Source organism: Rhamphochromis longiceps, linkage group LG15 (genome assembly GCF_057381845.1).
Source record: "Rhamphochromis longiceps isolate RC_006_pf linkage group LG15, R_longiceps_female_GT1.1, whole genome shotgun sequence".
Taxonomy (NCBI): domain Eukaryota; kingdom Metazoa; phylum Chordata; class Actinopteri; order Cichliformes; family Cichlidae; genus Rhamphochromis; species Rhamphochromis longiceps.
In genome coordinates, this window is record NC_140571.1 from 29,498,851 (window position 1) to 29,526,509 (window position 27,659).

The 27,659-nt window shown below is 46.5% G+C and overlaps 1 protein-coding gene across 1 annotated transcript; it reads right to left on the bottom strand.

The window, feature by feature from the left end:
* Nucleotides 1-23,291: 23,291 nt before the first annotated feature.
* LOC146652916 (uncharacterized) lies at nucleotides 23,292-24,635 on the bottom strand. The gene is made up of 3 exons (XM_085381233.1): nucleotides 24,488-24,635; nucleotides 23,630-24,379; nucleotides 23,292-23,518 (listed from the first exon to the last, which is right to left on the bottom strand). The coding sequence occupies exons 1-3, from the start codon at nucleotides 24,633-24,635 to the stop codon at nucleotides 23,292-23,294; spliced, it is 1,125 nt and encodes a 374-aa protein (XP_085237359.1).
* Nucleotides 24,636-27,659: the final 3,024 nt, after the last annotated feature.

The following is a 27,659-nucleotide window of genomic DNA, read 5'->3' on the forward strand; positions in this document are numbered from 1 at the left end:
GATAATGATAAAATTAACACAAATTAAAGGTTTCACTGATAAACACACAATTTTTCCTTGCTTTGAACCCCATGTTCTATATAGATTACAGCTCTGATCTGGAGAACACTATTTTAAAATACTGTGTAGGGTTTTTGTCAAATGATTAAGAAACAGACTCTCTGTCACAAGAGACAGAAAGGTTGTATCTTAAAAGAAAAGTCTCCAAAATTTGGTAGAGTCTGATGTCATGCAGTTTCATAAACATGTATTCTCCCCAAAGAATGACACCTGAAAACTTTGCGTTAAATGAACTTTTCTTTTCCCTTTTTAGGAGGCGCCTGATATCAACGTGAAACGCACTGCAGTACTTCGTGCCCTTCCTCTATGTCTATGTCTGTGTCAATTTTGGGCTCCTGAGAGGGGTTATCATCCACTTCCTGCTCCACAAAGGCTTTGTGTGGATACTGACGCTTCACTGTACCATCCTGTCTGGCAACCTCTGCTTCTTTTCGTATTTGTTTTGCAGAACAGATCCGCATGTTCCCTTCAATAAAACCAAGATGACGTGCAATGAATTTATCTATCCTTATAGGGAGATTTTCATGCTTGAACAGACCATGTTTAATGTTCTTGAACTCTGCTTCAACATTAGCTGAAGTTGCAGTGAGTTTTTCGCTCTGAAATAGGGGAACCATTTCTCCAGTCCAGAGTGGTAGGTATCCTCCCAATCTAATTAGGTGTGGGACGAGCTCAGGTAGATAGTGCATATTGTCTCGATCACCATGATCTTCAGCATGGCACCTGCTCCTCTCACAAATATCTGCCACCCACTGCCTTAAGTCGGTGTTTATTTCTGTGCATGGATCCAATCTAATGTCTTCTTCTTCCTTGTCATCAGAAACAGACAGTCTCATCTGCAATTTTTCTTTTCAGATTTGATTTGGACACTTCTGACATAATGGGGTTTCCAAAACTGTCACAGCCTTCTGTCTCACTTAATGCCACAATAGCAATGCTGCGTATTAGGACCTTTGCTTCTTCCAAGGATTGGGACTTGACAAGTTGACAAGTTGATCGCACGTAGAAATCCCTCACCCGATGAGGCTTTTTTCTCAAACAGTCCCACTGGCAAATCATTTTGATTAAGTGTGCCACACCCACTCTAATGAAACATTCAATTCAATTCAATTTTATTTATATAGCGCCAAATCACAACATAAGTCGCCTCAAGGCGCTTCATAGATACAGAGAAAAACCCAACAATCATATGACCCCCTATGAGCAAGCACTTTGGCGACAGTGGGAAGGAAAAACTCCCTTTTAACAGGAAGAAACCTCCGGCAGAACCAGGCTCAGGGAGGGGCGGCCATCTGCTGCGACCGGTTGGGGTGAGAGAAGGAAGACAGGATAAAAGACATGCTGTGGAAGAGAGACAGAGGTTAATAACAGATATAATTCAATGCAGAGAGGTCTGTTAACACATAGTGAGTGAGAAAGGAGACTGGAAAGGAAAAACTCAATGCATCATGGGAATCCCCCGGCAGCCTACGTCTATTGCAGCATAACTAAGGGAGGATTCAGGGTCACCTGGTCCAGCCCTAACTATATGCTTTAGCAAAAAGGAAAGTTTTAAGCCTAATCTTGAAAGTAGAGATAGTGTCTGTCTCCTGAATCCAAACTGGAAGCTGGTTCCACAGAAGAGGGGCCTGAAAACTGAAGGCTTTTATTCAATTCCATTACTGTGGGGGGGCTGGTTGACCTTTTGACCTTTACATTTTCATTAATATCTTTAAAACAGATGCAGCACAAACGACAATTTTTGCAGCACATACCAGCACAAACGTAGCACAGTTGATTGACACCAGTTTTGTTTGATTCCATTAATGTGGGGGGGGCTGGTTGACCTCTGATGACCTCTACAAATTTTCTTGAATATCTTTAAAATGATAGCGGCACAAACGTAAATTTTTGCAGCACAAACGTAGCACAAATGTTTGACATCAATTTTGTTCGATTCCATTAATGTGGGGGGGCTGGTTGACCTTTTGACCTTTACATTTTCATTAATATCTTTAAAACAGAGGCAGCACAAACCAGCACAAACGTAGCACAGTTGATTGACACCAGTTTTGTTTCATTCCATTAATGTGGGGGGGCTGGTTGACCTTTTGACCTTTACATTTTTATTAATATCTTTAAAACAGAGGCAGCACAAATGTAAATTTTTGCAGCACAAACGTAGCACAAATGTTTGACATCAATTTTGTTCGATTCCATTAATGTGGGGGGGCTGGTTGACCTTTTGACCTTTACATTTTCATTAATATCTTTAAAACAGAGGCAGCACAAACGACAATTTTAGCAGCACAAACCAGCACAAACGTTTGACATCAATTTTGTTCGATCCCATTAATGTGGGGGGACTGGTTGACCTTTTGACCTTTACATTTTCATTAATATCTTTAAAACAGAGGCAGCACAAACCAGCACAAACGTAGCACAGTTGATTGACACCAGTTTTGTTTGATTCCATTAATGTGGGGGGCCTGGTTGACCTTTTGACCTTTACATTTTCATTAATATCTTTAAAACAGAGGCAGCACAAACCAGCACAAACGTAGCACAGTTGATTGACACCAGTTTTGTTTGATTCCATTAATGTGGGGGGGCTGGTTGACCTCTGATGACCTCTACAAATTTTCTTGAATATCTTTAAAATGATAGCAGCACAAATGTAAATTTTTGCAGCACAAACCAGCACAAACATTTGACATCAATTTTGTTCGATTCCATTAATGTGGGGGGGCTGGTTGACCTTTTGACCTTTACATTTTCATTAATATCTTTAAAATGAAAGCGGCACAAACGACAATTTTAGCAGCACAAACCAGCACAAACGTTTGATACCACTTTTGTTGGATTTGAAGAAGGTGGGGGGGCCAACTTCACTCACATGCTTAATGGCTCAAAACACCTTATCCAATTATAAACTGATACGCACCTACTGGCATGCCCCTTTTAATTTCTTCATAAATGTTATTTAATGTTATTATTACGGCAGCACGGTGGTTAGCACTGTTGCCGCACAGCAAGAAGGTCCTGAGTTCAATTCCACCATCACGCCAGGGTCTTTCTGTGTGGAGTTTGCAGGTTCTCTCGCCATGTTTGCGTGGGTTCTCTCCGGGCTCTCTCCAAAGACATGCAGCTTCTGGTGATAGGTTAATTGGTTAATCCGAATTGCCCATAGGTGTGAATGTGAGTGCGAATGGTTGTCTGTCCCTGTGTGTTGGCCCTGTGACAGACTGGCAACCTGTCCAGGATGTACCCTGCCTCTTGCCCTATGACAGCTGGGATAGATTCCAGCACCCCCTGCGACCCTTAAAAGGATAAGCAAATGGATGGATGGATGGAATTTTATTAATATCTTTAAAATAATAGCACCACAAACAAAATTTTTTGCAGCACAAACCTGTGACATCAACTTTTGTTTGATTTGGGTGATGTGGGGGGGCTGGTTGACCTTTTGACGTTTGCATTTTCATTAATATCTTTAAAACAGAGGCAGCACAAACGACAATTTTAGCAGCACAAACCAGCACAAACACAGCACAGTTGATTGACACCAGTTTTGTTTGATTCCATTAATGTGGGGGGGGCTGGTTGACCTCTGATGACCTCTACAAATTTTCTTGAATATCTTTAAAATGATAGCGGCACAAACGTAAATTTTTGCAGCACAAACGTAGCACAAATGTTTGACATCAATTTTGTTCGATTCCATTAATGTGGGGGGGCTGGTTGACCTTTTGACCTTTACATTTTCATTAATATCTTTAAAACAGAGGCAGCACAAACCAGCACAAACGTAGCACAGTTGATTGACACCAGTTTTGTTTCATTCCATTAATGTGGGGGGGCTGGTTGACCTTTTGACCTTTACATTTTCATTAATATCTTTAAAACAGAGGCAGCACAAACGTAGCACAGTTGATTGACACCAGTTTTGTTTGATTCCATTAATGTGGGGGGGCTGGTTGACCTCTGATGACCTCTACAAATTTTCTTGAATATCTTTAAAATGATAGCAGCACAAACGACAATTTTTGCAGAACAAACCAGCACAAACGTAGCACAAATGTTTGACATCAATTTTGTTCGATTCCATTAATGTGTGTGTGTGTGTGTGTGTGTGTGTGTGTTGGGGGGGCTGGTTGACCTTTACATTTTCATTAATATCTTTAAAACAGAAGCCGCACAAACCAGCACAAACGTAGCACAGTTGATTGACACCCATTTTGTTTGATTTAATTAATGTGGGGGGGCTGGTTGACCTCTGATGACCTCTAGAAATTTTGATTAATATCTTTAAAATGATAGCAGCACAAACGACAATTTTTGCAGCACAAACGTAGCACAAACGTTTGATACCACTTTTGTTGGATTTGAAGAAGGTGGGGGGCCCAACTTCACTCACATATGTCATGTCTACTGAATTCTCATTTTTCATGCCTGTGGAGTTTATTATATGGACGTGGTGACAGTGTAAAGACAGCCTGCTCTTCTGATTTAACTTTTCAAGCATTCACACTAATTAGTGTTTAAACCTCCCATGGTTCTATATCTGGGGATGTGGCTTTGGTTTGCACTGATGAAAGCTTATAGTTGAAATGTGTTTGACGGTAAATGGTCAATAAAGAAGACAGCATTTTGTTTTGTTTTTACACAATGATTTTGTCATGTGCTGTGTGCAGGCAGGAACTGTGGACCCAATGTGCAGACACTTGGAGGTAAAAGTGTGAACTCAAAACAGCTTTAACGCTAAACACAAATATAACAAAAGCAAGAATACCAAAAGAAACTTACACAGGCAGCCAAACAGAACACACAGCATAGGATGAGGGAGATCGCAACAAAGACCAAAGAAAACTCAGGGCTTACATACCCAGAGAGAGCCATCAGGGAATGGGAGACAACAGAGAAACACAGCTGGGACAAATAAGGGTAGCGAGACAAGGGAAGCAAATCCAGATACGTTAACATGAGACATGGACTTTCAAAGTAAAACAGGAAACATAACACAGACAACGCGGACTTGACGAGGGGATACAGCAGACAGGGGGAGACAGAACAACTATGTAACACAGAGACAGAAACCAGAAGACAGAACTCTAAGAAACCAAAAGACTAGAAATGATAAATAATGGCAAAATCAAAGTTCAATAATAATGTAAAACTCAAAATTTTGGGTCAACGAACCCAGGCACCCTAACAGATTTATTTTTACAGTTAATTTTTTTCTATTTAATTATTTAGTTACAGTCCACCATACCTCTGATCCCCTGTCAATCCATCCACCTCCTTTTTAATGGTGTATCTGATTCAGGGTCATGAAGGGCTGGAGCAGCTGTCACAGACTGAGCAAGGTACACCCTGTACAGGTCACCAGTCTATGGCAGTGTCCCACTGTGTGTATTTTAAAAAGTACCATATCTTAAAAACCACAGCTGCAGATAGATGGCCTTGGCAACTCTTCACTACATTATGAGGGGGATTTTATTATAGCAAATGACAAAAAAAATGGACCACTCATGATCTATTCAAAATACAATCTAGAGATGTTTTAGTCCCTTAAAGAGAGCTAATTATGTTTATTTCCAGCTCCATACTTTAATTTGTGCACTACAGCAAATTTGTGTGAACCATTGCTGAAAATATGCTTATTTATCCTATACTGAGTCTTGGTGCAGTCCTTCAATTTATCTTCCATTTGAAATATGCCAGTTTAGCTGTCCTCTCTTTGAGCCAACCTTTGTCTTATTGGCTGCTCCTCAGAAGTTTTGAATAGCAGGTGGGTGGTACTTCTGTGCTTGGAGCAGGGATTACTTGTACATATACTGACCTCATTATTTGAAACTTGGCCCATGTTCGATATGAGCATTCACCATTTATATATACACAATATCTGTTGGTGTGTGTGTGTGTGTGTTAGAAAATATGGAAAAGGAATATTAAGTATTGGTCGAGGAGTTTGATTTCCAAACCAAATGCAAATCTTACTTTCATTCAGCAGTCCACCTTTTCTCAAAGCTCAGTTAAAGACACTTTTGACAATGTCATCTGGGTTGTAGCTTTGTTCCTGAAGATGTGCATGTCTTCAGGAATGAAAAGAAAGAAAGAAAGAAAGAAAGAAAGAAAGAAAGAAAGAAGTCCAGGAGATCTGAGTAGTTATTATGTCTGATGAAAAGAACAATCGAAAACAACCAAGGCACTTTGTCTTCAGGTATTTGTATTAGGATCAGCACAGATTTCACTCTCTGGCTTTATTTATAGCATAATAAGACATTTTACTTTTAAAAATCAAGGACACCAACAAGGCAGATAGGGCACATGCACTGGGGCCACAAATGTCCCAGGTTTAGTCCGTAATTCAATTCAATTCAATTTTATTTATATAGTGCCAAATCACAACAAAAGTCGCCTCAAGGGGCTTCATAGATACAGAGAAAAACCCAACAATCATATGACCCCCTATGAGCAAGCACTTTGGTGACAGTGGGAAGGAAAAACTCCCTTTTAACAGGAAGAAACCTTCAGCAGAATCAGGCTCAGGGAGGGGCGGGGCCATTTGCTGCGACCGGTTGGGGTGAGAGAAGGAAGACAGGATAAAAGACATGCTGTGGAAGAGAGCCAGAGGTTAATAACAGATATGATTCAATGCAGAGAGGTCTATTAACACAGCGGTCCCTAAGCACCACGGACCGGTTCATGCCCGACAATATTTTTACGGACCGGCCTAGTACCGGTACCGTAAAAAGGAAGATTTATTCATAACACACGTGAAAAGACCCAGGAAAACAGAGTTAACGAAAAAAACGATAACAAAATAACGCTAAAAAAAACGATAAAAATCCTGAAAACCATACATTTCACACCTGAGCCTCAACTCTCAACTCTCGTGGCCCGGTACCAAACGACTCACGGACCGGTACCGAGGCCCGGGGGTTGGGGACCGCTGTATTAATACATAGTGAGTGAGAAAGGTGACTGGAAAGGAAAAACTCAATGCATCATGGGAATCCCCGGCAGCCTACGTCTATCGCAGCATAACTACGGGAGGATTCAGGATCAGTGCCTTAAGTGCTCTAATGGGGTGATATGGTACTACAAGGTCATTAAGATAAGATGGGGCCTGATTATTCAAGACCTTGTATGTGAGGAGCAGGATTTTGAATTCAATTCTGGGTTTGAAGGGAAGCCAAAACAGGAGAAATATGCTCTCTCTTTCTAGTCCCTGTCAGTACTCTTGCTGCAGCATTTTGGATTAGCTGAAGGCTTTTCAGCGAGTTTTTTGGACATCCTGATAATAATGAATTGCAGTAGTCCAGCCTGGAAGTAATAAAAGCATGAACTAGTTTTTCAGCGTCACTCTGAGACAGGATCTTTCTAACTTTAGAGATGTTGCGCAAATGGAAGAACGCAGTCTTACATATTTGTTTAATACGTGCGTTGAAGGACATATCCTGGTCAAAAATTACTCCAAGGTTCCTCACAGCGTTACTGGAGGCCAAGGTAATGCCATCCAGAGTAAGAATCTGGTTAGATACCATATTTCTAGGCTTTTCAGGGCCGAATACAATAACCTCAGTTTTATCTGAATTAAGAAGCAGAAAGTTAGCGGCCATCCAGGTCTTTATGTCTTTAAGACATTCCTGCAGTTTAACTAATTGGTGTGTGTTATCTGGCTTCATGGACAGATAGAGCTGGGTGTCATCTGCATGGCAGTGAAATTGTATGCTATGTCTTTTAATGATGCTGCCTAGGGGATGCATGTATAATGTAAACAGAATTGGTCCTAGCACTGAACCTGTGGAACTCCATAATTAACCTCAGTGTGTGAAGAGGACTCTCCATTTACATGTACAAATCGGAGTCTATTAGATAGATATGATACAAACCACTGCAGTGCAGTACCTGTAATACCTACAGCATGTTCTAATCGCTCTAATAGGATATTATGGTCGACAGTATCGAATGCTGCACTAAGGTCTAGCAGGACAAGCACAGAGATAAGTCCACTGTCAGAGGCCATAAGAAGATCATTTGTAACCTTCACTAAAGCTGTTTCTGTGCTGTGATGAGCTCTGAAACCTGACTGAAACTCTTCAAATAAGCAGGAGGAGAGAAGCTGCAGAGATGCGTGTAAGACTGCAACTCTGCTTCCTGGTCCCAACTCTGGATAGTCATATTTTGGGGGGGGGGTTAATAAATTTGTCCATATTTCTAGAAATGAGAGCTGCTCCATCCAAAGTGGGATGGATGCCGTCTCTCCTAACAAGATCAGGTTTCCTCCAGAAGGTTTGCCAATTATCTATGAATTCCACATCGTTTCTGGGACACCACTCAGACAGCCAGCAATTTAAGGAGAACATGCGGCTAAACATGTCACTCCTGGTCTGATTGGGGAGGGGACCAGAGAAAACTACAGAATCTGACATTGTTTTGGCAAAGTTGCACACCGATTCAATATTGCTTTTAGTGACCTCCGATTGGCGTAACCGGGTGTCATTACTGCCGACGTGAATTATGATTGTACTGAATTTACGTTTATCCTTAGCCAGCAGTTTTGCATTTCCTTCAATGTCGCCTGCTCTGGCCCCTGGAAGACAATTGACTATGGTTGCCGGTGTCTCTAGCTTCACATGTCTGAGAACAGAATCACCAATTACCAGAGTTTGACCCCCGGCGGGCGTGTCGCCGAGTGGGGAAAAACAGTTAGACACATGAACAGGTTGGTGGTGTACCTGGGGCTTCTGTTTAGGACTATGCTTCCTCCTCACCGTCACCCAGCCGCCCTCTTTCCCCAGCTGCTTGGGGTCTGCCGGGGAACAGCTAGCGGGGCCTACGCTATCTTCGGCTGCACCAATTACAGGGGCCTGGCTAGCTACGGGTGAATGAAGGGTGCAAAGCCGAGTCTCCCTTCCAATGTGGATCACATCAGCCAGCAACACAGGCTCTGGTGAAAATGTAGATTACCTCATACAGTAGTGCAGGCCCTGCTTTCGTGAAGTTGGCCTCAGAGGGAGCACTAGCCCTGGTGCAATGTGGATGGCCTAAGCCAGCAATACAGGCCCTGGTGTGTTGACGATAGCCTCACAAGGAGCACATGCCGTGGTATAATGTGGATGGCCTCAGCCAGTAGCACAGGCCCTGTTGTAATGTGGATGGCCTCATCTACCAACACTGGCCCAGGTGAAATGTGGATGGTAATGGCCAGAACCACAGACCTTGGTGTAATGTGGATGGCCTTAGCCAACACCACTGGCCCTTGTGAAATGTGGATGACATCGGCAAGGACCAATGGCCCTGATGTAATGTGGATGGTTTCAGCCAACAGCACAGTCCCTGGTGTGGTGAAGATGGCCTCACAGGAAGCACTGTCCCTGGTGTAATGTGGATGGCCTCAGCAAACAACACTGGCCCTGGTGAAATGTCGGTGGTATCAGCCGGCACCAAAGGCCCTGGTGTAATGTGAATGTCCTCAGCCATGACCACAGGCCCTGATGAAATGTAGTTGGCCTCAGCCATGACCACAGGCCCTGGTGAAATGTAAATGTCCTCAGCCAGTAGCACAGGCCCTGTTGTAATGTGGATGGCCTCATCTAACAACTCTGTCGCTGGTGAAATATGGATAGGATTCGTCAGCACCACACACCCTGGTGAAATGTGCATGATATCGGTCAGCACCACAGGCCCAGGTGTAATCTGGATGGCATCAACGAGCAGCAGAGGCCCTGGTGTGGTGAAGATGGCCTCACAGGAAGCACTGTCCCTTGTGTAATGTGTATGGCCTTTGCCAAAAACAGTGGCCCTGGTGAAACGTGGATTATATTGGCCAGCACCACAGGCCCTGGTGTAATGTGAATATCCTCAGCCAGTAGTAAAGGCCCTTGTGTTTTGTGGAACGCATCAGCCAGCAACACAATCCCTGGTGAAATGTGGATGGCCTCATCCAGCACCACAGGCCCTGGTTTGGTGATGATTGCCACACAGGAAGAACTGTACCTGGTGTAATGTGGATGGCCTCATCCAACAGTACAGGCCCTGGTGTGGTGAAGATGGCCTCACAGGAAGCACAGGCCTTGGTGTAATGTGAATGGCCTCAGACAGCAGCCAGGCCCTGGTGAAATGTAGATGGCCTCAGCCGGCAACATGCGCTCTGGTGAAAGGTACACCTGGGCCTGTGGTGCTGACCGATATCATGCACATTTCACCAGGGTGTGTGGTGCTGACAAATCCCATCCATATTTCACCAGCGACAGAGTTGTTAGATGAAGCCATCCACATTACAACAGGGCCTGTGCTACTGGCTGAGGACATTTACATTTCACTAGGGCCTTTGGTCATGGCTGAGGCCAACTACATTTCATCACGGCCTGTGGTCATGGCTGAGGACATTCACATTACACCAGGGCCTGTGGTGCTAGCCAATACCATCCACATTACACAAGGGCCTGTGCTGCTAGCCTTCCATATTACCCAAGGGCCTGTGTTGCTGGCTGATGCCATTCACAATACTCAAGGGCCTGTTCTACTGGCTGATGCCATCTACATTACAGCAGGGCCTGTGGTGCTGGCAAATACCATCGACATTTTACCAAGGCCAGTGTTGTTTGCTGAGGCCATCCACATTACACCAGGGACAGTGCTTCCTGTGAGGCCATCTTCACCACACGAGGGCCTGTGCTGGTGGCCTAAGCCATTCAAATTACACCAGGGCCTCTGGTGCTGGCCAACACCATCCACATTTCACCAGGGCCACTGTTGTTGGCTTAGGCCATCAACATTACACCAGAGACTGTGACGCCGGCTTCTACCATCCACATTACACCAGGGCCTGTGCTTCCTGTGAGGCCATCTTTACCCCACCAGGGCCTTTGATGCTCGTTGATGCCATCCACATTAGGGCCTGTGATGCTGGCCGATATCATGCACATTACACCAGGGCCAGTGGTGTAAGCTAAGGCCATCCACATTACACCAGGGTGTGTGGTGCTTACCATACCATCCATATTTCACAAGGGCCAGTGTTGTTAGATTATGCCATCCACATAACACCAGGTCCTGTGCTGCTGGCTGAGGCCATCCACATTGCACCGGGGCCATGGGGTTGGATGAGGACATTAACATTACACCAGGGACTGTGTTGCTGGCTGAGGCCATTCACATTGCAGTAGGGCCTGTGCTGCTGGCTGAGGCCACCTATATTTCACGAGGGCCTGTGTTGACGACTGATGCCATCCACAATACACCAGGGCCAGTGGTGTTGGCTGAGGACATTCAAATTGCACCAGGGCCTGTGGTGCTGGCTAATACCATCCACATTTCACCAGGGCCAGTGATTTCTGTGAGGCCATCTTCACTAGACCAGGGTCTGTGCTGCTTGCTGATGCCATCGAAAATACACCAGGGCCAGTGATTCCTGTGAGGCCATCTTCACCAGTCCAGGGTCTGTGCTGCTAGCCATCCAAATTACCCAAGGGCCTGTGTTGTTGGCCGAAAACAACCACATTTCACCAGGGTTTGTGTTACTGGATGATGCGATCCACATTTCACCAGGGCCAGTGTTGTTGGCTGAGGTCATCCACATTTTACCAGGGCCTGTGCTTTTGGCTAATGCCATTCACATTACACCTGGGCCTGTGGTGCTGAACCATTTCATGCACATTTCACCAGATCAAGTAGTGTTGGCTATGGCCATTCACATTACACCAGGGTGTGTGGTGCTGTCCAATACCATCCATATTTCACCAGGGACAGTGTTGTTAGATGAGGCCATCCACATTACAAAAGGGCCTGTGCTACTGGCTGAGGACATTTACATTTCACCAGGGCCTGTTGTCATGGCTGAGGCCAACTACATTTCACCAGGGCCTGTGTTGGTGGCTGATCCCATCCACAACATACAAAGGCCTGTGCTACTGGCTGATGCCATCCACATTACACCAGGGCCAGTGCTCCCTGTGAAGCCATCTTCACCACACCACTGCCTGTGTTGCTGGCAGACGCCATCCACATTGCACCAGGGACAGTGCTCCCTGTGAGGCCATATTCACCACACCAGGGCCTATACTGTTGGCTGAGGCCATCCACATTACACCAGGGCCTTTGGTGCTGGCCAATACCATCCACATTTCACCAGGGCAACTGTTGTTGGCTTCTACCATCCATATTACACCACGGACAGTGTTTCCTGTGATGCCATCTTCACCCGACCAGGGCCTCTGTTGCTCGTTGATGCCATCCACATTACACCAGGGTGTGTGGTGCTGACCAATACCATCCATATTTCACCAGGGCCACTGTTGTTGGCTTCTACCATCCACATTACACCAGGGACAGTGCTTCCTGTGAGGCCATCTTCACCACACCACTGCCTGTGTTACTGTCAGGGGCCATCCACATTACACGCGGGCCTGTGGTGTTGTCCGAAACCATCCACATTTCACCAGGGCTTGTGTTTCTGCCTGATGACATCCACAAAACATAGGGGCCTGTGGTGCTGGATGAGGCCATCCACATTACACCAGGGCCTGTGGTGCTGGCCAATACCATCCACATTTCACCAGGCCCAGTGTTGTTGGCTGAGGCCATCCACATTACACCACTGCCAGTGCTTCCTTTGATTCATTCATCACCACACCAGGGCCTGTGGTGCTGGCCAATACCAGCCACATTTCACCAGGGCCACTGTTGTTGGCTGAGGCCATACACTTTACACCAGGCACAGTGCTTCCTGTGAGGCCATCTTCACCACACCAGGGCCTGTACTGTTGGATGAGGACATCCACATTACACCAGGGACAGTTCTTCTTGTGCGGCCATCATCACCACACCAGGGCCTGTGCTACTTGCTGATGCCATCCACAATACACCTGGGCCTGTGGTGCTGACCAATATCATGCACAATTCACCAGGGCCAGTGGTGTTGGCTCAGGACATTCACATTACACCAGGGTGTGTGGTGCTGTCCAATACCATCCACATTTCACCAGGGCCAGTGTTGTTGGCTGGGGCCATCCACATTACACCAGGGACAGTGCTTCCTGTGATTCCATCATCACCACACCAGGGCCTGTGGTGCTGGCCAATACCATCCACATTTCACCAGGGCCACTGTTTTTAGCTGAGGCCTGTGACAAAGTGGCTAGGACAGAATTCATTTGCCATTTGTCACTTGTGTATATTGTTATTCTGTGTTCTGTTATTTTACAGTCAGCCATAATGCTTTAATTTAGACATTGCTGGTGTAACTTCTCTTAACACACAATATCCCGGGTTTTGTTTGTGGTAGCAGTAGTTACATTCTTTACATCCATGCATGTGTTTTAAAGCAAACACTACTAACCATCAGATCATCTGAATTCTCTTCTGTTTACAGGCACATGTCTAGTAAATTATGTTTCTTTATGTTGCTTTGGTTATACTTACCATGGTGTCCATGTTGTGCTTGCAGGTCCTATATGTGAGACAGGTGTATGGGACGGGCCGCCCACTACTTCCTGTTTATATAGGGTCATGAGGTCAATAATTGGATCACCGGGTGTAACCAAATGGAGGGTTTTTCATTTTGTATAGTATTGTTTGTTTTCTTTAAAGTAGCCTTTTGAGTTATATTGTATGCAGTGTTTTACTTTACAAACTATTTAGTTGAGTAAATGAGTTTGTCAGTTTCATGCATGACTTTATTCCTGTTCTTTGTTTAGAATTGTATTATTTGGTTTGACCTATTTTGTTCAATGGTAGTGACTAACGAGGTCAGGTGTGGGCAAAGTCTTGTATAAAGCCAGTGGGATTTTTGCATGCCTGATTGATTGTTTTATGGTAAAAGGGAGATGCTAGCAATAAAGTATGCTTAAAAAGAACTTCAATTGTCTGCTAATGCTATTTACTTATCACCTTCTGTCACGGACCGCCGTGGCAGACCGTGTGGAGTGAGTGGAGGACCCAAGAGCAAACAGAGGTGAGGACACAAAACCGGACTTAACAGAAGGCGAGCCTTTATTTAGGGCCGAAAACTTAAGGAACAAGGCAGCAAAGCAACTGAGGGAAAACCTGAACATAGACTGGGAAAACTATGGCTAAACAAAGTACAAACTAGGACTAGTTAAGGCTGGGAAACTATGACAAGGGGTAGGGGAGATAACACAGACGACGCGACGCAGACTACATGAAACACAGAGACTAAATACACATGAGGGATGATCAGGGGAAGTGGCCACACATGGGATCACAGCTGACACACATGAACCTAACGACAGGACAGGAGGGTGCAACTGAATACACTGACAATGAATACAGACTTACAAAGTAAAACAGGAAACATGGAAATTAGACATGACAAGAACTAAACATAACCACGCAGACAGGATTCATGACCCAGGGAAACTTAGTACAGGGGAGATGACATAACTGACAGCATGAACTTGACAGTACAAGACACACAGACATAAACACACGAAGGGCAAGGGAGACTTAATGCAAGGGTAATATATACAAATGGCTGGGCTACCTTAGAGAACCTAAACAAACCATAAACATCAAAATAGGCTAAACATAACACACTGGGTCACACGACCCAGGACCATGACACCTTCCTTGCTGCTTAAGTTATGCTACATCACAAGGCCATACACATTACACCAGGGACAGTGCTTCCTGTGAGGCTGTCAGGGTCCTGGGTCTCCTGACCCAGCATTTTAGTTCTTTGTGATTTTTGTATTATTGTACTTGGTGTGAGTTATTCTATAGTTTCTAGTTTCGATCCCTTGCCCTTCTCGTTTCTCTGTGTCCCCTCTGTTCTATAAGTCTGTGTCTGCATGTTTGAGTTCCCCTCCGTGTCTATCGGTTCTTAGAGTCCTCTGCCTTATGGTTTATGTCTCTGTTTCTTAGTTGCTGTCTCCACGGTGTCAAGTTTGCGTCTCTGTGTGATCCTTCCTGTTTTACTTTGAAGGTCCGTGACTTATGTGAATGTGTCCTGCTTTGCTTGTCTCGTCAGTTCTAATTTCCCCCAGCTGTGCTCTCCTTCTGTGTCTCATTCTCCTCGTTACTTCCCAGTGTATTTAGACCCTGTGTTTCTCTGAGTCAGTGTTGCGTCGTACCCTCAACAAGCTATGTGTGTTTTGCCTCCGTGTTGCCAGTGTTTTGTTTCCAGTTCAGTGTTTTGTTTCCAGTTCAGTGTTTTGTTTCCAGTTCAGTGTTTTCTGCTTCAGTGTTTTAGTCCACCAGCGTTTTTCTTTGTCTTTTGATGCCTTTAGTTAGTAAGAGGGTTTCCAGCAATAAAGCTGCGCTTTAAGTTGAACTTCTGTGTCTGAGTCCTGCATTTTGGATCCACCACTCCTGCCACACAGCCAACCATGACAGAACGATGCAACCATCAAATGGATCCTGCGGACTCACAGTCTCAGTATCTCGCGCAGTTGTGGAATTACTGCCGGGGCGTAATCCACGCTGAGGACACCCCCAAGAGACTCATTCAGGTGGTCTTTTTCGACAACTTTTTGTCTTCCACCCTCTGCACAGCTGGTTTTTTTGGACATTAACAGATTAAAACAACTAATAACAGCTCTGAGGGCCAGGATTTGCTTCGAACTGTTTGGCATGGGTGGTCCAGGCAAGGAAGGGTCAGCTACCCTCCTGGAAGCCCTCGCTGCCTGGTATTCTCAGCATCAGCATCCTTTCCCATCAAGATTTATCACTAAATCATTCGATCCTCCCTTAAGAGAGAAACTGCATCCTCGCTGCCTTCACCCCAGTACACCAGTGTCACCTGTGTCTCCAGTAGCTCAGCTCCCAGTGTCACCTGCCCCGCAGCCACTCTCAGCTCGGTTAGCCGCCCCGCAGCCACTCTCAGCTCGGTTAGCCGCCCCGCAGCCACTCTCAGCTCGGTTAGCCGCCCCGCAGCCACTCTCAGCTCGGTTAGCCGCCCCGCAGCCACTCTCAGCTCGGTTAGCCGCCACTCTCAGCTCGGTTAGCTACCCCGCAGCCACTCTCAGCTCGGTTAGCTACCCCGCAGCCACTCTCAGCTCGGTCTCCAGAGTCACCAGTGTCACTGTCAGTTCAGTCACCAGAGTCACCAGAGTCACCCTCAGTTCAGTCTCCAGTGTCACCCTCAGTTCAGTCTCCAGTGTCACCCTCAGTTCAGTCTCCAGTGTCACCCTCAGTTCAGTCTCCAGTGTCACCCGTGTCCCTTTCAGTTCAGTTTCCAGAGCCTCCAGTGCCGCCCGTAGCGCATGCCCCCATAGCTCCAGTGCCGCCCGTAGCGCAGGCCCCAGTAGCTCCAGTGCCGCCCGTAGCGCAGGCCCCAGTAGCTCCAGTGCCCCCGCTACCCGTAGCTCTGGCTCCAGTAATAGTGGTCTCACACACTCGCTCCATGCAGGGAGAAAGTATAATTTTACCTCAAGGTGCTTTTCGTAGTTCAGCTGCCTTTGGCACAGTTTGCCGCTCCAAGGCTTTCCCAGAGGCTAGGTCCCAGTCCTCAGCTGATTCTGGACCCCTGGAGTTTAAGCAGCCACCCGAGGGACCGCTCCGGCCTTCGTTTCCTGTTTCCGCTGGAGGGTCTGAGGGACCGCTCCGGCCTTCGTTTCCTGTTTCCGCTGGAGGGTCCGAGGGACCGCTCCGGCCTTCGTCTCCTGTCTCCGCTGGAGGGTCCGAGGGACCGCTCCGGCCTTCGTTTCCTGTTTCCGCTGGAGGGTCCGAGGGACCGCTCCGGCCTTCGTTTCCTGTTTCCGCTGGAGGGTCCGAGGAGCCCGTCCAGCTTCCTGCCTCGTCAGCTGGGGGGCCCGAGGAGCCCGTCCAGCCGCCAGCAGCAGCTTCCTCATCATCCTCGCCTGCTGCAGCTTCATCATCATCCTCGCCTGGCCCAGCCTCCGTGCCTTCAGCCTCGCCTGGCCCGGCCTCATTTCGGTCTGGAGCTAAACGGCCGTTTTCTAGACCGCTGGCTAGGCCACTGGCTGGGCACCATTGCCGTCCGCACGGCCCCCGGACCGCCTTCGCCTGAGTGGCCACCATTGCCGTCCGCACGGCCGGCCCCTGGACCCTCGTCGCCTGAGTGGCCGCCGTTGCCGTTCGCACGGCCGGCCTCCCGAACTGTGTCGGCCCCCTGAACTGTTTGGACTCCTGTGCTGTCGGCCCCCTGGCCCTGTTTGGACTCCTGTGCTGTCGGCCCCCTGGCCGGCCCCCTGAACTGTTCTTTTTGGACGCGTGTTTTGTTTTGGGGCTTTCTTGTGCTTCGGTGTTTTTGTTTCGTGCCCTCCTTCCTGGACCCCCGCTGCCCGCCCTAGTCGGGTGGTTTTCTGTTTTGGGCGGTTTTCGGGTTTTTTTTTCGTTTTCTTGTGTTGGGCTGTCGGGAGCCAGCCCTTGGGGGGAGGGTACTGTCAGGGTCCTGGGTCTCCTAACCCAGCATTTTAGTTCTTTGTGATTTTTGTATTATTGTACTTGGTGTGAGTTATTCTATAGTTTCTAGTTTCGATCCCTTGCCCTTCTCGTTTCTCTGTGTCCCCTCTGTTCTGTAAGTCTGTGTCTGCATGTTTGAGTTCCCCTCCGTGTCTATCGGTTCTTAGAGTCCTCTGCCTTATGGTTTATGTCTCTATGTTTCTTAGTTGCTGTCTCCACGGTGTCAAGTTCGCATCTCTGTGTGATCCTTCCTGTTTTACTTTGAAGGTCCGTGACTTATGTGAATGTGTCCTGCTTTGCTTGTCTCGTCAGTTCTAATTTCCCCCAGCTGTGCTCTCCTTCTGTGTCTCATTCTCCTCGTTACTTCCCAGTGTATTTAGACCCTGTGTTTCTCTGAGTCAGTGTTGCGTCGTACCCTCAACAAGCTGTGTGTTTTGCCTCCGTGTTGCCAGTGTTTTGTTTCCAGTTCAGTGTTTTCTGCTTCAGTGTTTTAGTCCACCAGCGTTTTTGTTTGTCTTTTGATGCCTTTAGTTCGTAAGAGGGTTTCCAGCAATAAAGCTGCGCTTTAAGTTGAACTTCTGTGTCTGAGTCCTGCATTTTGGATCCACCACTCCTGCTTGCCCGCCTGCCACACAGCCAACCATGACAGAACGACGCAACCATCAAATGGATCCTGCGGACTCAGTCTCAGTATCTCGCGCAGTTGTAGAATTACTGCCGGGGCGTAATCCACGCTGAGGACACCCCCAAGAGACTCATTCAGGTGGTCTTTTTTGACAACTTTTTGTCTTCCACCCTCTGCACAGCTGTTTTTTTTGACATTAAAAGATTAAAACAACTAATAACAGCTCTGAGGGCCAGGATTTGCTTCGAACTGTTTGGCATGGGCGGTCCAGGCAAGGAAGGGTCAGCTACCCTCCTGGAAGCCCTCGCTGCCTGGTATTCTCAGCATCAGCATCCTTTCCCATCAAGATTTATCACTAAATCATTCGATCCTCCCTTAAGAGAGAAACTGCATCCTCGCTGCCTTCACCCCAGTACACCAGTGTCACCTGTGTCTCCAGTAGCTCAGCTCCCAGTGTCACCTGCCCCGCAGCCTCCTTCAGCTCGGTTAGCCGCCCCGCAGCCACTCTCAGCTCGGTTAGCTACCCCACAACCACTCTCAGCTTGGTTACCTACCCCGCAGCCACTCTCAGCTTGGTTAGCTACCCCGCAGCCACTCTCAGCTCAGTCTCCAGAGTCACCAGTGTCACTGTCAGTTCAGTCAACAGAGTCACCAGTATCACTGTCAGCTCAGTCTCCAGTGTCACCAGTATCACTGTCAGCTCAGTCTCCAGTGTCACCCTCAGTTCAGCCTCATGACAGAGGCCATCTTCACCACACCAGGGAGTGTGCTTTTGGATGAGGCCATACACATTACACCAGGGCCTGTGGTGCTCGTTGATGCCATCCACAATACACAAGGGCCTGTGGTGCTGACCAATATCATGCACATTTCACCAGGGCCAGTCGTGTTGGCTGAGGACATCCACATTACACCAGGGCCTGTGGTTCTGGACAATACATCCACATTTCACCAGGGCCAGTCGTGTTGGCTGAGGCCATACACATTACACCAGGGACAGTGCTTCCTGTGAGGCCATCTTCACCACACCACTGCCTGTGTTACTGGCACAGGCCATCCACATTACACCCGGGCTTGTGGTGTTGTCCGAAATCATCCACTTTTCACCAGGGCTTGTGTTTCTGCCTGATGACATCCACAAAACACAGGGGCCTGTGATACTGGCTGATGCCATCCACATTACACCACTACCAGTGCTTCCTGTGAGGCCATCATCACCACACCAGGGCGTGTGGTGCTGGATGAGGCCATCATCACCACACCAGGGCCTGTGGTGCTGGCCAATACCATCCACATTACACCAGGGCCAATGGTGTTGGCTGAGGACATTAACATTAGACCAGGAACTGTGTTGCTGGCTGAGGCCACCTATATTTCACGAGGGCCTGTGTTATTGGCTGATGCCATCCACAATACACCAGGGCCAGTGATTTCTGTGAGGCCATCTTCACTAGACCAGGGTCTGTGCTGCTTGCTGATGACATCGAAAATACACCAGGGCCAGTGATTCCTGTGAGGCCATCTTCACCAGACCAGGGCCTGTGCTGCTAGCCATCCAAATTACCCAAAGGCCTGTGTTGCTGGCCGAAAACAACCACATTTCACCAGGGCCTGTGGTGTTGCTGGATGAGGCCATCCACATTATACCAGGGCCTGTGCTACTCGTTGATACCATCCACATTTCACCAGGGCTTGTGTTGCTGGCTGATGCGATCCACAGTACACAAGGGCCTGGTCTACTGGTGAGGACATTCACATTACAACATGGCCTGTTGTGCTGGCCAATACCATCCATATTTCACCAGGGCCATTGTGGTTGGCTGAGGCCATACACTTTACATCTGGGACAGTGCCTCCTTTGAGGCGATCTTCACCACACAGGGACTGTACTGTTGGATGATTCCATCCACATTACACCAGGGCCTGTGCTACTCGATGATACCATCCACATTTCAGCAGGGCCACTGTTGTTGGCTGAGACCATATACTTTACATCAGGGACAGTGCTTCCTGTCAGGCCATCATCAGCACACCAGGGCCTGTGGTGCTGGATGATGCCAACAACAACAACAACAATCTTTATTTATAGAGCACATTTAAAAACCAACGGCATGCCAAAGTGGTTAACATAAAACAAATTAACACAAGTATAATCAAAGTCATAAAAACAAAAATTAAAAGTGTAAAATTATGTTCACAGGAAAAAGCCACCAATAGAAAAAGTATAACTATAGCACATAACTATAGCATAATATAACTATGCCATCAAAACACAATGGTGATATGACATGCACAGCGCAAATAAAAGCATAATAGCAAAATTAATAGAATAAATCACTGCAAACAAGGCCAGCATTTAACCGGTAGAAAAAGCAAGATTGAATAGAGTCAGACGCCCGGATGCCAATCGGAAAGTTGTTCCATAACTCTGGTGCAGCCAGAGCAAACGCTCGATCACCTCTAGACTTCAGCCGAGATCTAGGCTGCACCAACAGTAACTGTGAGGATGATCTTAAAGCCCTAGTAGGAACATATGAGCTTAGGAGTTCCTTAAGATAGCTCGGTGCTATGTTGTTAGTGATTTTAAAAGTAAACAGCAGAATTTTAAATTGGATACGGTATTTCACAGGCAACCAGTGCAAATCAGCTAGGACGGGAGTAATGTGGGCAAACTTCCTAGTTTTGGTTAGAATGCGTGCAGCAGCATTTTGGACTGTCTGTAATCTATGAAGGAGGGCAGAGTGGAGACCAAAATAGAGTGAATTGCAGTAATCCAGTCTCGAAGTTACAAAGGCATGGATGAGCTTTTCCAGGGCTTTATGCGGGATATACTGCCTGGCCTTAGAAATAAGGCGGAGCCATTGCTTGACCTCACACATGCACTCTCGAAAACAATTCAAGGACAAAGCTAGGTCATCATTTACCTCAAAGTAGATCTGAATGTCATCGGCATAATAATGAAAAGCGATGTGATATTTCTCAAAGATAGCGCTTAAAGGAAGCATGTACAATGAGAACAGAGTAGGGCCTTACACAGATCCCTGAGGGACACCACAGCAGACAGGTACAGCAGAGGAAGAGGAAGTGGCCAAATGAACCGAGGAGAGCCGATTGGAGAGGTATGATTTAAACCAATCCAGGGCAGTACCCTTGATGCCTACAGTTAGGGCTGCTCAATTAATCGAATTTTAATCACGATTACGATCTGGGCTTTCAACGATCATTAAAAATGACTGAGCCGATTATTAGCCCCTCCCTCATTTATCCGCGACACCTTAAAGGCCGGTCCGTGAAAATATTGTCGGGCGCAAAAAAGGTTGGAGACCGCTGATTAAGAGGACCCGAGGGAAGCCCGGAAAGCTAAACAGAAGTTATTTGGAGAGGAGAGTGACTGCCGCTGGTTGAAAAGAGAGGTAAAAAAAACTTCAGTGGTGTTGCACACTATTTTATATTATTTTTTAAAGTCATTGTTAACCCTTTAAAGCCGGTCAGAGCAGCACGCTCCGTGTTGTGTAACTATTTTTAAATCCCTGTAGAACCGGAACTGTGTAAGCTAGCGCAATAATTTGTTTTGCATATGAAACCGGAGGAGTTGTACTTACATCTGATGCCATCAGCTTGTCCTCGGTCACAGTTTCCTTCCACATAAAGCTTTGCAAAAACTGCATAAAAAGCTCTTGCAGGAACAAAAACACAATATTCCAGAAACACGCTTTGCCGTTCCTATCAGCTGTTCGTAACACTTCCCACAGTGAAACAGACGTCAGCGGGAACTGTCGCATGTCCACCATTTCCTGGCCGAAACCGGAAGTGACGTCATTTTCGCGGAAATTGTAGTTTTTTACTTGTAGGCCTTAAAAGCCTATACTGGTCATGTTTGACCTTTCTGAATAGTTGCTGGGATGCTTAGAACTCAAATTGCACTGCTGGAAATAGTTTATTTTGATGCACATGCTGTTTTCTTTGCAAATTTGCATCATAGGATTGTTTTTTCGTTTTTCCTGCAGTATATAAAAATTGGTGTATCTCCAAAATAAAACTATGAAGACACTCAAAATAAATTTCCTGTTGTTGTAAACTTTTTTTTGCAACTTTTTTGTATTTAAAGTTTTGAGGGATAAACCTCTTAAATTTCTCCAAGTAGAAATACATGTAAAAAACAAAACCGATTTTCAATTTTTTTGTAGTTTATTGCACTTTTTTGCAATTAATGTAGTTACTATGGACTTAATGCATACATATTATTAAAATATGGGCTATAACAGTTGCATAGCAAATTGAAATGCTCCCACAAACGGCACTACAGCATGTAAAAAAAAATAATATAAGCTCTGGCGGACTTGGTTCTATAGTAGGTCTTAAAGGGTTAAATAAATATCGTCAAATAATCGCGATCTCAATTTCAGTGAAAATAATCGTGATTATCATTTTTGCCATAATCGAGCAGCCCTACCTACAGTGTGCTCAAGTCTCGCCAATAGGATGTTATGATCAACCATATCAAATGCCGACGATAGATCCAATAGCACTAGGACCGAGGAGCATCCATTATCGGCCATTAATAGAAGGTCATTAAGAACTCTGAGCAGCGCTGACTCAGTGCTATGATGTGGTTTGAAGGCCGATTGGAATTTATCATTAATGCTATTCTCATCCAGGTAGGCCTGGAGTTGAAGCAAAACTATCTTCTCAAGAAGTTTGGCCAAGAACGGAAGCTTGGAAATCGGCCTATAGTTCGCATAATCATTATAATCGAGGTTCCTTTTTTTAAGAACAGGCTGAATTATAGCATGTTTAAAGGCTGATGGTACACAGCCGGAAAGCAAAGAAGAGTTCAAAAGGGACAATATACTAGGTCCAATTGCACTGAAACAGTCCTTAACTATACGAGATGGAAGAACATCATATACGGGATTAGTATTGTTCAGTTGTTCAACTAGACACTTAAGAGTAGGGAGTGAAACGGGTTCAAACTGATGGAAGGTAGAGGAACAGTCAGGGATAAATGCAGGGCCTGTCATTAAAGGAAGAGCAGATTTAAGAGATGAAACTTTATCTAAAAAATAATTAAAAAATTGTTCGCAAGGAACCGGAGAGCACGGTAGCGGCATAGTGGGGCAGGTGTTAACCACAGAGTTAAAAATTTTAAATAAAATTCGAGGATTGTTACCATTGGTAGAGATAATTTTTGAAAGGAAAGCTGCTTTAGCCATTTTGGCAGCAGTTTGAAACTTCAGCTAATACGTAGGATGTCGTAAGATGCCTGGAGTTTATCTTTCCTCCACCTCCTCTCATCACGCCGACACACACGTCGTAGAGCGCGAACAGAGTCGCTTAACCAGCATTGTGAATAAGTTCTGGGGCGCTTCATTTTAATAGGTGCAACAATGTCGAGGATGGAGGAACATGTAGTTAACAGGGTATTGGCAAAATTCTCAACCGTATGAGGGGTAAGACAATCTGACGTAATAGATGCAGAATTCACAAAAGAAGCAGAGAAATTCACCACAGTATCAGCATTAACAGTACGCATAGGGCAAAGAGGAGCCTCAAGGTGTAATCCGATATTACCTAGGTCAACATCGAAGATAACCGGGGAGTGGTCGGAAAGACCAGTATTTCTAATATCCTTAATGCATATATCCACGCCATATGTAAAGACCAAATCAAGGGTATGGCCTTTAACATGGGTTGGTTCATTCACCCACTGAGTAAGATTAAAAGAGTTAGTCAATGCAAGAAAATCTTTGGCCAATTGGTCATCCATACAGCAGACATGTATATTAAAATCACCAGAAATAATAACAAAGCCATATTTAAAAAGAATGGATCCCAAAAAGTCAGTAAATTCAGAAATAAACATCTTGTGGTATTTAGGCGGACGATAAACCACAACACACAGAGTAGTCCGAGAGCCAGTCAGCTCCAATAACTGACCTTCAAAGCTAGAGTAGATGGGGGAGGATAGCAGCCGAGCTTCATGTTTGTTTTTAAAAACCGAGGCTAAGCCGCCACCTCTGCCAGTGAGCCTTGGTGAGCTAAAAAAAAAAAAAGCACAGTCAGGAGGGAGAAGCTCAGAGAAGGGGATGAACTCACCTGGAGAAGTCCACGTCTCTGTCAGAAATAGAACGTCCAGTCCCGTGGTGAGGAAAAAGTCATTTAAGAGAAAAGCCTTATTCGAGAGAGACCTGACGTTAAATAAAGCCATCCGAGTCCGAGGAGCTAGGTCATTAGCGGTGGCCCGTCGCAGAGTGCTGAGGTTGTTATGTTGAACACCACGACCGAGCGACGTTATCCAGGACCGAACAGGGAGGCAAGCCACTGGGCAGGCAGGGTAGGTTTGAAGGCCAGCAAGTCAGATCCAACGATGACTCAACAGTTTAACCGCGGAGCGGCTCCTGGAATAGTGGATGAAACGTGAAAGCTCACGGCTTGTAAAAGGGTAATCCGTAGCCATGGCTCTAAGATAAGCCTTGAAGCGGAAGCGAACGCCACTCCTTCTACCCCGTTTCCTGAAGCGTTTCTTACGCAGAGTGGAAAAAGGTAAGTAGGTCACACTGGTGGGGGAAACGGGCATCAAGGGGATTGCATCGCCCAAGGTCCCACAGAGGTCCAGTCGTTGGGGATAGGAAAACCGAAGATTCAGGAGCGTGTCTCTGTCATAAGTAATTAGCGTACAGTCACCTAGTGAACATAAAACCAAAGATAAAACAACAAGGAGTGCTACGCCAAGGCGCAGTCGAAGTCGAAGACGGCCTGCCATGCACATCAACATTACACCAGGGCCTGTGCTACTCGTTGATGCCATCCACATTACACCAGGGCCTTTGGTGCTGGCCAATTCCATCCACATATCACCAGGGCCAGTGTTGTTGACTCAGGCCATCCACATTACACCACTGCCAGTGCTTCCTGTGATGCCATCATCACCAAACCAGGGCCTGTGGTGCTGGCTGACGCCATCCACATTACACCAGGGCCTCTGCTACTCGATGATACCATCCACATTTCACCAGGGATTGTGTTGCCGGCTAATGCGTTCCAGAAAACACAAGGGCCTTTACTACTGGCTGAGGATATTCACAATACACCAGGGCCTGTGGTGCTGGCCAATATAATCCACATTTCACCAGGGCCACTGTTGTTGGCTGAGGCCATACACATTAAACAAGGGACAGTGCTTCCCGTGAGGCCATCTTCACCACACCAGGGCCTGTGCTTTTGGCTGAGGCGATCCACATTACATCACGGCCTGTGATGCCGGCTTCTACCATCCACATTACATCAGGGACAGTGATTGCTGTGTGGCCATCTTCACCCCACCAGTGCCTCTGCTGCTCGTTGATGCCATCCACATTACACCTGGGCCTCTGGTGCTGACCGATATCATGCACATTTCACCAGGGCCAGTGGTGTTGGCTAAGGCGATTCACATTACACCAGGGTGTGTGGTGCTGACCAATACCATCCATATTTCACCAGGGACAGAGTTGTTAGATGAGGCCATCCACATTACAACAGGGCCTGTGCTACTGGCTGAGGACATTTACATTTCACCAGGGCCTGTGGTCATGGCTGAGGCCAACTACATTTCATCAGGGCCTGTGGTCATGGCTGAGGACATTCACATTACACCAGGGCCTGTGGTGCTGGCCAATACCATCCACATTTCATCTGGGCCAGTGTTGGTAGATGAGGCCATCCACATTACAACAGGGCCTCTGTTGCTGGCTGATGTGATCCACATTACACAAGGGCCTGTGCTACTCGTTGATGCCATCCACATTAAACCAGGGCCTGTGGTGCAGGCCGAAACCATCCACATTTCACCAGGGCTTGTGTTGCTGGCTGATGCGATCCACAATACACAAGGGCATGTGCTACTGGCTGATGCCATCCCCATTACAGCAGGGCCTGTGGTGTTGGCTGAGGACATTCACATTACGCCAGGGCCTGTGGTGTTGGCCAATACCATCCACATTTAAAGAGGGCCAGTGTTGTTGGCTGAGGACATACACATTACACCAGGGACAGTGCTTCCTGTGAGGCCATCTTCACCACAACAGGGCCTGTGCTACTGGCTGAGGCAGACTACATTTCACCAGAGCGCATGTTGCCGGCTGAGGCCATCTACATTTCACCAGGGCCTGGCTGCTGTCTGAGGCCATCCACATTACACCATGGCCTGTGCTTCCTTTGAGGCCATCTTCACCACACCAGGGCCTGTACTGTTGGTTGAGGCCATCCACATTACACCAGGTACAGTTCTTCCTGTGTGGCAATCATCAGCAAACCAGGGCCTGTGGTGCTGGATGAGGCCATCCACATTTCACCAGGGATTGTGTTGCTGGCTGATGCGTTACACAAAACACAAGGGCCTTTACTACTGGCTGAGGATATTCACATTACACCAGGGCCTGTGGTGCTGGCCAATATGATCCACATTTCACCGGGGCCACTGTTGTTGGCTGAGGCCATACACATTACACAAGGGACAGTGCTTCCTGTGAGGCCATCTTCACCACACCAGGGCCTCTTCTGCTCGTTGATGCGATCCACATTACACCTGGGCCTGTGGTGCTGACCGATATCATTCAAATTCAAAATTTTATTTGTCACGTACACAGTCATACACAGTACGATATGTAGTGAAATGCTTGGACAACTGCTCGTGACCTAAAGAAAACAAAAAAGGAAAAGGCTATGAATAAGATAGGAAATAAATATGAAAAATTAAAAAGGGTAAATTTAAGTAGGAAGGAATAAAATATAAATTAAGGTTAAAAATGAAATAACTGTACAACACAAATTAGAATGAAGGGTAAATTTAACTGGGAAAGAATGAGATAAAATATATAAATTAAAGTTGAAAATAAAATAACTGTACAACAAAATACACAATATAGAACTATATAAGAATGTATGAAGAAATATAAATAAATATATACACAATAACAGCAGCTGTACAAGTATTAACTGGAAATGAAGAATATAATGTCCGGTGTTGTGCAATCCACATTATGTCTTGTGCAGTGCAAATATGCTTAAAGTGATTTAAGTGATGAAGTGAAAACAATGTCCAGAATGTCCAGTGTGTGTGTAAGAACTGTATGTGTGGGTCAGTACTGTATGGTGGTGTGATTGAGAGACCGTATCGCCTGCGGGAAGAAGCTCCTCCTCAGTCTCTCTGTGTTGGTCTTCAGGGAGCGGAATCGCTTTCCTGACCTCAACAGAGAGAACAGTCTGTTGTTGGGATGGCTGAGGTCCTTCACGATCTTCCTGGCCTTGGTCCAGCACCGCCTGCTGTAGATTGAGTGCAGGTCAGGGAGCTCGGAGCGGATGGTGCGCTCAGCTGACCGCACAACCCTCTGTAGAGCTCGTCTGTCCTGCATGGTGCTGTTCCCGAACCAGGTTAAGATGTTTCCCGCCAGGATGCTCTCTATGGTTCACGAGTAAAAGTTCCTGAGCACCTTGGAGGGCAGTTGGAAGTCTCTCAAGCGTCTGAGGTGGTAGAGACGCTGTCGGGCCTTTTTCACCACGGTGTTGATGTGACAGGACCATGACAGGTCCTGCGTGATGTGAACTCCGAGGTATTTGAAGC

Bases quoted from the DNA above. Each gene is read 5' to 3' on its own strand.
- LOC146652916 (XM_085381233.1), bottom strand. From the start codon at position 24,635: ATGCCCGTTTCCCCCACCAGTGTGACCTACTTACCTTTTTCCACTCTG. The intron at 24,380-24,487 runs GTGAGCTTTCAC...CTGCCTGCCCAG, and splicing joins GGATTACCCTTTTACAAGCC to TGGCTTGCCTCCCTGTTCGG. The intron at 23,519-23,629 runs GTAATATCGGAT...CTATTACGTCAG, and splicing joins TATCTTCGATGTTGACCTAG to ATTGTCTTACCCCTCATACG.